This window comes from Anabrus simplex, chromosome 1 (genome assembly GCF_040414725.1).
Source record: "Anabrus simplex isolate iqAnaSimp1 chromosome 1, ASM4041472v1, whole genome shotgun sequence".
Taxonomy (NCBI): Eukaryota; Metazoa; Arthropoda; class Insecta; order Orthoptera; family Tettigoniidae; genus Anabrus; species Anabrus simplex.
Window position 1 is genome coordinate 1,179,998,422 of NC_090265.1, and position 13,269 is coordinate 1,180,011,690.

Consider the following 13,269-nt stretch of genomic DNA (forward strand, 5'->3'; position numbering starts at 1 on the left):
TGTAAATTCCTTTTATAGTAATTGAGTGCGTTATTAAATTATAAGTAATATTTTTATGTATACGGGCAATAGAGGGTTCGAACTCCACTGTCGGCAGCCCTGAAGATGGTTTTTCATGGTTTCCCATTTTCACACCAGGCAAATGCTGGGGCTGTACCTTAATTAAGGCCACGGCCGCTTCCCTCCCACTCTTAGCCCCTTCCTATCCCATCGTCGCCATAAGACCTATCTGTGTCGGTGCGACGTAGGCTAAAGCAGCTTGCAAAAAATAATCATATCTATTTTATTGCCTATTTTACAGCTTAGTGCCAATTTACATACCTATTTTGGTTCATTGAAGAGCTTATATGCCTGCCTATTTTAACTGTTTTAGTGCCTACAATTCTTCTTCTTATTATTATTTATCTGTGTGCCCTCCAGGGGTGCTTTTTACCTCGCACTCAGGGAGGGATCCCACCTCTACCCCCTCAAAGGCAGTGTCCTGGAGCTTCAGACTCTGGGTCAGGGGATACAACTGGGGAGGATGACCAGTACCTCGCCCAGGCGGCCTCACCTGCTATGCTGAACAGGGGCCTTGCCGGGGGATGGGACGATTGGAAGGAATAGACAAGGAAGAGGGAAGGAAGCGGCCCTGGCCTTAAGTTAAGTACCATCCCGGCATTTGCCCGGAGGAGAAATGGGAAACCACGGAAAACAACTTCGAGGATGGCTGAGGTGGAAATTGAATCCACCTCTACTCAGTTGTCCTCCCGAGGCTGAGTGAACCCCGTTCCAGCCCTCGTACCACTTTTCAATTTTCGTGGCGGAACCAGGAATCGAACCCGGGCCTCTGGAGGTGGCAGCTAATCACACTAATCGCTACACCACAGTGGCGGACATTATTATTATTATTATTATTATTATTATTATTATTATTATTATTATTATTATTATTATTATTATTATTGATAGGTTTGGAATTGTGCCCTACTACCAACGTGAGTGAGATGTTTACCTCGGCAGCGACGCCCAGGTCGACGAGCAGCCAGTGGTCGGGGGTCTTGGTTCGTGCACACCACGCTCTTCCCCGCGGCTGATGTAGACGTGCATAGCGCACATGGCACTCCGGGTCCAGGTCCTGCGGCAGGGTAGAACTAGCCGACAGCTGCCAGTCCCTCACGGCTCCTGTCGTAAGCCCCAGAGGACGAGCGCACTCACCTGAAACCATCAGCATCGTGTATCACATTTCCATACAGGCTTTTGTCTGTACAGTGCACATCTATGTCCATCACTTTACATATCAATGAAAATGAAAACCTACAACCTGTTTTCCATTCAGTGACCGGGTCAGGGATGGAATGAATGAAGCCCCTATCTAGCGACGAGGACAGGAATTGTGCCAGCTGCCTAAGCCTGTCCCACTCCTCTGAGGCAATGATTAATGACTGACAGATGATAATAATGTTATTTATTTTACGTCCCACTAACTACTTTTTACGGTTTTCGGAGACGCCGAGGTGCCGGAGTTCTTTAACGTGCCAGTAAATCTACCGACACGAGGCTGAGGTATTTGAGCACCTTCAAATACTACCGGACTGAACCAGGATCGAACCTGCTAAGTTGGGGTGAGAAGGCCAGCGCTTCAATCGTCTGAGCTACTCAGCCCGGCACTGATAGATGAAATGAGAGTGGAGAGTGTTGCTGGAATGAAAGATAACAGGGAAAACCGGAGTACCCGGAGGAAAACCTGTCCCACCTCCGCTTTGTCCAGCACAAATCTCACATGGAGTGACCGGAATTTGAACCACGGAACCCAGCGGTGAGAGACCGACGCACTGCCGCCTTAGCCACGGATGCTACATTCCATATCAATATACAAGGGAATTCAAAATTACACCGACAACGCTTGGCATGTTGTGCGGGACGGCATACTGATCATTCTTCAGGAGTGGACCTATGTTATACACTGACTGACAGAGCAAATGCAACACCAAGAAGGAGTGGTTCGAAAGGGATGAAAGTTGGGGACGGCACGGACGAATAATTGATGTTTATTTCAAACCGATATGCAGGTTACACAATGCGCACGGCATCGACTCAGTAGGATGTAGGACCACCGCGAGCGGCGATGCACGCAGAAACACGTCGAGGTACAGAGTCAATAAGAGTGCGGATGGTGTCCTGAGGGATGGTTCTCCATTCTCTGTCAACCATTTGCCACAGTTGGTCGTCCGTACGAGGCTGGGGCAGAGTTTGCAAACGGCGTCCAATGAGATCCCACACGTGTTCGATTGGTGAGAGATCCGGAGAGTACGCTGGCCACGGAAGCATCTGTACACCTCGTAGAGCCTGTTGGGAGATGCGAGCAGTGTGTGGGCGGGCATTATCCTGCTGAAACAGAGCATTGGGCAGCCCCTGAAGGTACGGGAGTGCCACCGGCCGCAGCACATGCTGCACGTAGCGGTGGGCATTTAACGTGCCTTGAATACGCACTAGAGGTGACGTGGAATCATACGCAATAGCGCCCCAAACCATGATGCCACGTTGTCTAGCGGTAGGGCGCTCCACAGTTACTGCCGGATTTGACCTTTCTCCACGCCGACGCCACACTCGTCTGCGGTGACTATCACTGACAGAACAGAAGCGTGACTCATCGGAGAACACGACGTTCCGCCATTTCCTCATCCAAGTCGCTCTAGCCCGGCACCATGCCAGGCGTGCACGTCTATGCTGTGGAGTCAATGGTAGTCTTCTGAGCGGACGCCGGGAGTGCAGGCCTCCTTCAACCAATCGACGGGAAATTGTTCTGGTCGATATTGGAACAGCCAGGGTGTCTTGCACATGCTGAAGAATGGCGGTTGACGTGGCGTGCGAGGCTGCCACCGCTTGGCGGCGGATGCGCCGATCCTCGCGTGCTGACGTCACTCGGGCTGCGCCTGGACCCCTCGCACGTGCCACATGTCCCTGCGCCAACCATCTTCGCCACAGGCGCTGCACCGTGGACACATCCCTATGGGTATCGGCTGCGATTTGACGAAGCGATCAACCTGCCCTTCTCAGCCCGATCACCATACCCCTCGTAAAGTCGTCTGTCTGCTGGAAATGCCTCCGTTGACGGCGGCCTGGCATTCTTAGCTATACACATGTCCTGTGGCACACGACAACACGTTCTACAATGACTGTCGGCTGAGAAATCACGGTACGAAGTGGGCCATTCGCCAACGCCGTGTCCCATTTATCGTTCGCTACGTGCGCAGCACAGCGGCGCATTTCACATCATGAGCATACCTCAGTGACGTCAGTCTACCCTGCAATTGGCATAAAGTTCTGACCACTCCTTCTTGGTGTTGCATTTGCTCTGTCAGTCAGTGTAAATTATACTGTGGGCACTGTGGGGCGTCAGTTTGCTCCGGCTCCTTAGCTGAATGGTTGGCCGAGTGGCCTTTGGTTCAGTAGGCTCTGGATTTGATTCCCTGCCGGACCGTGGATTTTAACAGCGCCTGGTTAATTCTTCTAGCTCGGGGCTGGGTGTTTGCGTTCGTCTTAATACACGTCTTTATTTGCATGCAACACTATACACACTAAATACCAGCATAGAAATATGCAATAATGAATACATCCCTCCACATCGGTTGGCGTCAGGAAAGGCATCCTGTCGTCAAACTGGGCTAAATCTATACAAAATTCCAACACCAGAAAACAGGCAGAAGGCTAAGGAAAAGAAGGAGCGTCAAAATTTAACAGTGGTTCAAATATGGTAATGGGCGTGCGTTCGACTTTCTTGTCAACAAACCTTCACCAACACTACAAGATTTGGTTTGGTGCTCAGCATTCCAGTCGCAGCATGAATTCATAAGTCGTCCTGCGATGACACAAGAGACTCGCACACCATACTTAGTACGTTTACATGCAGGATTCAGATCGATCAGAGTACACTTCCCGTATTGAAAACGCCATGTAAACGGGGACTCAGTTCGGATTGAGTCTCAAGGTCGATACGGTAAAATCCGGAATCGTATCGTACTCGGTTCGAATTGAGTTCCATATAAACGCGGATCGTACTGAGATCGTATTGAAAACGACTGCACACACACTCCATGTTTGTTCTGACGAAATCATCATCATCAAAGTTCTGTCGAAATGACAAATATAATAAGCCAGTAAATATATTTACCTGTATAAATAATCAACAACTGCAATCATATTATAAGACGGCCAGCCCTTGCGATTAACAAAATCACGATAACCTTCTGTCGGAGGTAAAATTGGAATGTGCGTTTCGTCTATTGCACCAATTACATTTGGAATACTACACATACTTTCAAAACTGAAAGTTATCTTCTGGGCTTCTACTGCATTTGGCGTTTTTAAATTCTAAGAGGTGATATGGATTTTACTACAATTCTGCCTCGATCGTATACGCCGATGTTGCCTGGCGGATTCAATACGATACTCAAATAACCTACTACATGTAAACGGGGATCGTATTCAATACGGTAAGTGTACTGAAATCGATTGCAATCCATATCTACAAAGTGCAACGGTCAATCCTTCAGAGACGTGAGTATTTTCCTCATGCGGTCGGCATTCCTATACACAGCTATATGTCACGCTCACCAGGTTTCGAGAGCCCACCTGGTCGCCATGATATTTAAGGCATCAAGTCTTTATAGTCTGACACCTTAGTTACCCGGTTCGAGTCCCGTTGGTGGAAAAAATCACCATTATAATATTGGCCGACAGTGTAAGAAAGGTGGTAGTATACAAATCACTAGTTCGCGTGCCAAGAGCCTGGATTCAGTTCCAAACCACTTCGCAGTGTTCCTATGGAGTGAGGGCATATGCCGCTGTTGGTAGTAGAGCAGACTCCGACAGAAGTAGGCTATGTGCTGATACTGGGTTTCACCCTCTTCCTATCTCATCATCATCACCTCACACCGAGCGTAACTTCACCCATGGCGCCAAATAGGAAGATCTGCACCAGGCGAGCTGAACATGTTCTCGGACACTCCCGGCATCAAAAGCCAAACACCAAAATTTAAAGAAGTACTAGCCTTTGATATGATCAACAAAGTACGAGGGGTAGCCCTTCAAAACAGCGAAGATTTTCCTCATACACAGCTATACTTTGTGTCATGCCCATCATCTTTTAATATAATAATGATTATGATTGTTGTTGTTGTTTAAAGTGCCTAACATCCAGGTTATCGACCCCAATGATAAATTCTAGTTCTGGCTAATTGCTTTACGTCGCACCGACACAGATAGGTCTTATGGCGACGATGGGACAGGAAAGGGCTAGGAGTGCAAAGGAAGCGGGCATGGCCTTAATTAATTGCCTGGTGTGAAAATGGGAAACCAGGGAAAACCATTTTCAGGGCCGCCGACAGTGGGGTTCGAACCTACTATCTCCCGAATACTGGATACTGGCCGCACTTAAGCGACTGCAGCTACCGAGCTCGGTCAATGGTAAATTAAAATGTATCCATTGACTACAGTGAAAATGATTATGAACATAAAAAAATAATCAGTGAACCTAATTTGCAATGTATTCTTTTCAGTAAAACAGATGTGAATTAAAATATAACAACATTAAGTACGATATTGTTTTATAAGTGAGATCATGTATAGCATATTGAAAGGCAAAAACGAGTTAAAAACCGCAAACCCGAGTTACCTTGCACGTTAGGGATAACTTTAAACCGTCTTTGGAAAAAAAATTTGGCGTTCCAGTGGCGTTTGAGGAACTAAAATAATGTATACGTATGCCGTAAGCGCAGAACGAACCGACCCGATTCTCTCAAACGTCACTAGAGTGCCACGAACAGTTTTCCAAAAATGGTGAAAAGTTATCCCTAAGGTGCAAAGTAGCCCCGGTTTACGGTACATAAAGACTAGTGAATAAAATACGATTATTGATATATTATAAAACTACTTTACAGAAAATAATTGTTAAAGTAATTAACTAACATTTAACTTTTTAAAACGATTTAAAACACAGCTATCCCTCATAAAATGGATGACGAGGTCCACTGACAGCTCATCCTCGCGCAGAATGAGGACATGGTGTGCGGAAATTTGGGTAAGGTTTTCTGACAGTGCATTATATTTCGGATTCTTATCCGACAGCTACAAACATAGAATTTGGCCCACATATGGCTACTGGGTGCGCAAATGTTCGCGTAGAATTTGATGATTCTACCTTTCTTATAAGTGATTCAAACTATTAATTATACGCGTAAAAAAGTAAAATGTACGTAAATCGAGAAATGGAGACAAATCTAACGTATAAGGGATAGAGATACGACAAAAAGTCATAGGACCAAAGTTGTAGATCTCTCCAAAGTGAGCAGAGATTGTGCCATCTGTTTTGTGATACGACACCGTTTAGCCACCAAATATCTCGAAAGGAAGGTCTGCACCGTCATTAAAATTGCCTCCATATATCGATATTTTTCGGGGGTAAAATGACAAATATAAACATCTCGTAATTTTTCCATCTGTTACAGGCTAATATCTATAATTTTGCTAGGTCATCTGGCAGGTTGTGCCATCGTCTTGATTTGAGGGGGCGGGGGGCTGGTAATGAGGTCTATCAGGAAATTTTAAGCCCATGAAACCTATAGGTTATCGTTTTGGATAAATAATATCCGACTGCGTTCTTATGCTAAGCTCCAACTTTGAAACTACCAGCGTGGCCACCTCAGGGTATTTTGAGAATTTTCAATTTTTCTAGGTATCCTCAAGTCATCAGCTTCTCTGGTGCCAAGCTTTAAGTTTCTAAGATGCCTGGAAGTGCCTCATTAACTCACGTATATTTTCATTTTTATACCTTAATTTATGTAAGTATCTATATGTAAAGTATATATAGATCGTTCCAAATCGACTTCCATTTAACACGCGAGAGGTCGCGCGAAGGCAAATTGCTCACGTTTAATATTTTAATGAGCTGCTATTTTCCTTTTGCAGTGAATGCTCTGATAAAAATATAAATATGTACCCTGTTTAACTGCCTTTCAACTAGTACTAACATAATTACCCAGTAACAACATTTCCTCAATGTAAAAAATTAATGATTTTTTTTTGCAAAATCTGGTAAAATTACGTGAGTTTTAAAGAGCGCGAGAGGTCGCATATTGCCTCGACGTTTGCATTTGTACATTTCAATGAATGATTTGGTCAAAATTCAAGATAAAGCTACGGCACCACACTTCACTGAAAGCCACCATAAACCTCATGAACTTTACTTAGGAAACTTTCTTGGAAATGCAGTCACGTAAGAATGCACTAAGCGAGGGGTCGCACGAAGGCAATTTGCCGCGGCAGATGTGAGAGTGAAAGAGGACTTAAAACTACTCCGGAACGCAGCAGGCAATACACTGACGATAATCGACGTCAGGCGAGAGAGAGGGATGAAACGAGCGCCTTAAGCCCTACAGCGGCTAGCAACGAAATTATTAACAAATATTTAAAAAGTGCGGCAAACTGCCACGGGCACGACCTCTCGCGTGTTAATAATGTAGATTATATTTCACTCCCTTCTTTAGGGGTTCTAGGAGCGTCTTGTCACCACAGTAATTTTTCAGATAGTAGGTAATATTTGTACGCCCCCCCCCCACCCCAAAGGGGGCCGAACTTGTACTTTAAAAATATCCGGAGTGTCACTAATCATTTCAGCGACCCCGAAATCTATGGATTCGACACTATTTTCGGTTATTTTTATATATCATTCCACCCTCGTTCCCAGCCCAAAAGGGGCTGAACTTGGACTTAAAAAAAACCGGAGTGTCATTGTTCATCTCAGCGATCCCGAAATCTATGGATTCGACACTATTTTCGATTACTTTTATAGATCACTTCGTCCTCGCCCCACACCCCAAGAGGGGCTGAAATTGGACTTTAAAGATATCCGGAGTGTCACTATTCATCTCGGTGACCTCGAAAACTATGTATTCGATATTATTTTCGATTAATTTTATAATACCCCCTGACCACCCCCCCAAAGGGTGCTAGGGATGGCTTACCCCCACAGTGCTCGTCTCCAGATAGTAAGTTATAAGTGTGTCAACTTTCGTTGATATTCCTCCAGTGGTTTAGGAGTAGATGTGCCATTTACATACATACATACATACATACATACATACATACATACATAGATACATACATACATACATACATTTTAATATAGATTAGATTTTTTTTACGTCGCACCTACACAGATAGGTCTTATAACGACGAAGGGGTAGGAAATGGGTAGGAGTGGAAAGAAATTGGACGCGGCCTTAATTAAGGTACTGCCCCAACATTTGCATGGTGTGAAAATGGGAAACCACGGAAAACCAACTTCAGGGCTGTCGACACTAGGGCTCGAACCTAGTATGTCCCGAATGCAAGCTCACAGCTGCGCGCCCCTAACCACACGCCAACTCGTTCGGTATTCCATCTTTATTATTATTATTATTATTATTATTATTATTATTATTATTATTATTATTATTATTATTATTATTATTATTGTTGTATATTGATAGGTCCTATGGTGATAACTCCCGCCCGATAGTGAGACAAGGAGGCCTATATTTGTTAACTTAAGCGGAGCCATAGCGTAGTCTTGCTCGTCGGTGTTAGGTTTAAAGCGGCAAGTCACTTTCTAAGCTAAACATGCTTCAGTCTCCACCCGAAAAACTTTCCACCTCCATCAAAAAAGAACCACCAAGATAGTGATGAACAGGATAATTTAACTAGGAGATGAAAAGGCATTTACAAATTTATTTTTGTTTATAAGGAAATAATTCATTAAGCAAAGTTTCCACCTTACAATGAAATTAATGTAATAGTATTGAAATGAAATCCTCCTCCTTAAACTAGAGGTCAAGAAAATTATCATTTTCTGAGTTTTAACGACTTCAGATCGTAATTTTAATTTGTTTGATATGAAAGCTGGCCTCGCATATCTCTCATCTTCTAACAAATTACAATCGGACACGTTAAACGTTCATAAATGAAGTCATCGATTTAATATATTCAATACTTTGGTATTTACACGTAATAATACTTTCGTATGACTATTGCTAGCCTGGTTCAGCCGTTGTAAGACAGAGGGTGAGCGGAATCTGCCGTGTATGCGTGTATGGGAAACTGTGTGTTACTGTAGTGGGGATAGTTTCGTTTATCATATGCGAGTTGCAGGAATTTGGGAGGCATTACAAACACCCAGTCCCCGAGCCAGGTTAAAATCTCCGACCCGGCCGGGAATCGAACCCTTGGTCCTCTGAACTAAAGAAGATTATGTTGACCATTCCGCCAAGGAGTCGGACTATTTACATGTGGTCTGATTATTTTTTAAATTTTATCAATTTCGTGGGCTCTAGATTAGTGTTCCTCAAGCGGAGGATACGCGTACCCGTGGGGAGTACTTGGAGAAGACTGAAGGGGTACAATGTTTTGAATGTGATGATATCTGAACGATGTTAAATGTTACAAATGATATTGGGAGATGAAAAGGCATTTACAAATTTATTTTTGTTTATAAGGAAATAATTCATTAAGCAAAGTTTCCACCTTACAATGAAGTTAATGTAATAGTATTGAAATGAAGATATCGATTTGACGGAACTCCTTCCCTTTACCTTTATATATTTGTATGAGTCCAGCTTTCATATCAAACTGAAATGGAAATTACGGACCGAAAACGTTAAAACGCAGAAAATGATTGTATTGTATCTATTAGTATATTTAAGCCAAGAATGGATCAAGTTAGATCACAATTGCAGACTCAGATTTTCGATTTTCATAACCTTCCTACATTTTAATACCTCGATTTTGGACATAAAATACAGACTAGGGCAAGCACGGATTGCCCTTCTTATGAAAATTAATGTGCTCGCTTCCTACATTGATACCGGAATTAGAAAGAGGTTTTGAAGACTTTCGTCTGGAGCACGACATTGCATGGAAGTGAGACATTAAGAATAACAAGTTCAGAAAGGAATAGAATATAAGCTTTTTAAATGTTGTGGTACAGAAATATGTTGAATGCAGATCGAATCACGAATGAAGAGATTGAATCGAATTGGGGAGGGGAAAACGATTTGGCGAAATTTTACCAGAAGAAGAGATAGAATGATAGAACATAAGACAACTAGGACTTATTCAGTTGGTTTTTGAGGAAAGTGCAGGCGGTAGGAATGGCAGGGATAGACCAAGGGATGACTACAGAAAACACATTAGAGCAGATGGTATAGAATCTAGTAGTTATGGAGAAATGAAAAGTTAGCACAGGATAGAGTGGTACGGCGAGCAGCATCAAACAAATCTATGGACTGATGACCCTAATAACAACAACAACAACAAATAATTATTTTAAAAATGGCATAATAGTAACTTTAATTATGATTTTTGCACATTAACATTATCTTGTTATTAAAATTATTACTATGGGACAATTTCATATTTATTTGAAACCTAAGCGGATACATTTACAGAAGGGGTTGGAAAACGGTGCTCTAGAACTACAGTTTTACTGTCTGTATGGCAGACGACATTTTTAAATGTGGATGCTAACAGAGATTCCTCTTCTTGATGAACCTTCAAGCACAGAAAGCCAGCACTTCAGTATTGGCATCTATTACATATTAAATTAACAGAGAATTGTACCTACTTCGCTAAAGATTTGAATGGTAAATGTATTATCTGATCGGTGTGCCTTTAACCGGTTTAAAAACGGCCACCTGTATGATTCTTCGTTGAATATTTGTATGTACTTAAGAGAACGATCCATTATTTCTAAAATATCACATTACCGGGCAAGTTGGCCGTGCGGCTAGGGGTACGCTGCTGTTAGCTTGCATCCAGGAGATAGTTGGTTCAAATCCCACTGTTGGCAGCCCTGAAGAGGGTTTCTCGTTGTTTCCCATTTTCACGCCAGCAAATGCTGGGGATGTACCTTAATTAAGGCCACGGCCGCTTCCTTACCACTCCTAGGCCTTTCCTACCCCATCGTCACCATAAGACCTATCTGTGTCGGTATGACGTAAAACAAATTGTAAAAAAAAGTTTAAAAGGTAGGAAGCATCATAATATAAATTTGGGAGTCAAGAGGAAAAACTGGAGCAAATATTCCTTTATGGGAAGAGAAATTAGGACTTGGAATCACTTACCAGGGCAGATGTTCGATAAATTTCCAACTTCTTTGAAATCATTTCAGAAAAGACTAGGTACACCTGGGTGACAGCCCTAAACACAGATCAGTGGTAAATGAATGAATTCTACCTGTGTAGGAATTAAGTGCCATCAAAATCCTTTATTTGCTACAAGTTCTGTGAACTTATTTAGTTTTATGCCTATTACTTTTGAATCTGGGTTCGAATTCCACTGTCGGCAGCCCTGAAGATGGTTTTCCGTGGTTTTACATTTTCACGCCAGGCAAATGCTGGGGATGTACCTTAATTAAGGCCACGGCCGCTTCCTTCCAACTCCTAGCCCTTTCCTATCCTACCGTCGCCATAAGACCTATCTGAGTCGGTGCGACGTAAAGCCACTAGCCAAAAAAACTTTTGAATCATTAAAAGCAGGACGCAACGTTCACCGCCTTAGTTTCTCTCTGTTTGTTTTATCCTCCTTGGTTGAGCCCCTTAATCTCCTTAATAACGTATCCTCTTTCACTTGCCTTACATGACCCCACTATCTAAGACAGTTCGTGATTAATTCCTAACATATTCAGATGCAATCTACTTTCTATCTCCCATAAGCTTCATTATGGTACTTCATCCAATTCCCTTTCGTTCGCCAAGTTTTTGGCAATGAGTCCCTGGCCTGTCAAATGGTACTGGAACTCCGTCACTCCCATAGGTCCGAGCCTCGGTAAAACATTCTGAGCATAGTCGGTAAAAATCTGTGAAGTAGCGTTCTGGTCTTACTTACTCAAGAGTCCTAGTGAGATATTTCACTAATGGTTTAGAGACCACGGGTGATTGTGCCCTCCTAAAGTTGGAAGTCAGAGAATTATGCCACCTGAGCATAAGGACTACCATGACTCTGAATACGTCCGAGATGTCCATTTCTATTCGACTGCAAAACTCAATACCACTCACAAGACCACGCAGCCGGTATGTACCATGTTTCACGAGTTAGGACGTGACTACAGGAACTCACGCTAAGAATCACATGTAAAATTCATTTCACCTAAATATTCAATCGCTAATTCAAAATAGCTAAATGCCTTTCGGTGGAGGTCATAGAATACAAAGACTTTTGCATTTATAATAAATGTCGCAAACTACATCGTACTAACAGCCCATATCTGCTTCATTCATTCCATCCCTGACCCGGTCAATGACTGGAAAACAGGTTGTAGGTTTTCGTTTTCAATAAATGTCGCAAACCAGACATTACACTTGTAGCATTACTTACATATATGTGGTAATAGTAGAGGACAAGAGAGATAACCGTGAACTACACTGTGTGATGGGCCATCGCCGTACATCAACACTGAGTTCTCCAGACCGCAGACTGCAAAAGCGTTCTGCTGTTCTCAGCTGCTGCCAGATTAGTGCGTGGTGTGGTTTACCGTGCCTCCTCCAGAAACTGCCACTCAATACACATGATCGGAGAAACTTGTCCTCCAACACCATTTAGCTAAAGAGCATGTTACAGTGTGTGGCTTATGATACAGTTGTTCGCCATACCACTCACGTATGCAAGGAAGTCTGTTTGGAGAAAGTACTTTCAGAACGTAACCTCATCAAATATGATGAAAAACCTTCCAGGCAAATTCTGATAGAATGCATACAATTAAAAATAAATGCAATATAGGAGCAATAGCTTGAAGTAAAGTGCTGGCTTAGTTACAATAGAATAGAGTACAATACAGTAGAATAGAATAGAATAGAATACTCACATTCCCTACTTCCGGATCACCAGGAACTGGGAAGAGAATAATAATTTATTGCAATCCAAATTATTTTTGATACATGCGTGATTTTCTTTTACAGTTAATGTTTCTATTTCTTTCTTATTTCTTAATCCGTTTACTTTCCAGTGTTGGTTTTCCTTCGGACTCAGCGAGGGATCCCATCTTTTCTGCCTCAAGGGCAGTATCTTGGAGTGAGACACTTTGAGTCGGGAGATACAACAGGAAAGAAGGACCAGTACCTCGCCCAGGCGGCTTCCCCTGCTATGCTGAACACGGGCTTTGCGGGGGTGGGGGTGAATCGGAAGGGATAAACAAGGAAGAGTGAAGGAAGCGGCCGTGGCCTTAAGTTAGGTACCATCCTGGGATATATCTGGAGG

General features: G+C 43.1%; 1 protein-coding gene across 1 annotated transcript in view; it reads right to left on the bottom strand.

The window, feature by feature from the left end:
- The window catches only part of LOC136877322 (lactadherin), a 317,071-nt gene that overhangs the window by 159,020 nt on the left and 144,782 nt on the right, over positions 1-13,269 (bottom strand). The window contains exon 3 of the mRNA XM_067151268.2: positions 995-1,197. Within this exon, the coding sequence (XP_067007369.2) occupies positions 995-1,197 (203 nt within the window). The remainder of the gene's footprint in view (positions 1-994; positions 1,198-13,269) is intronic.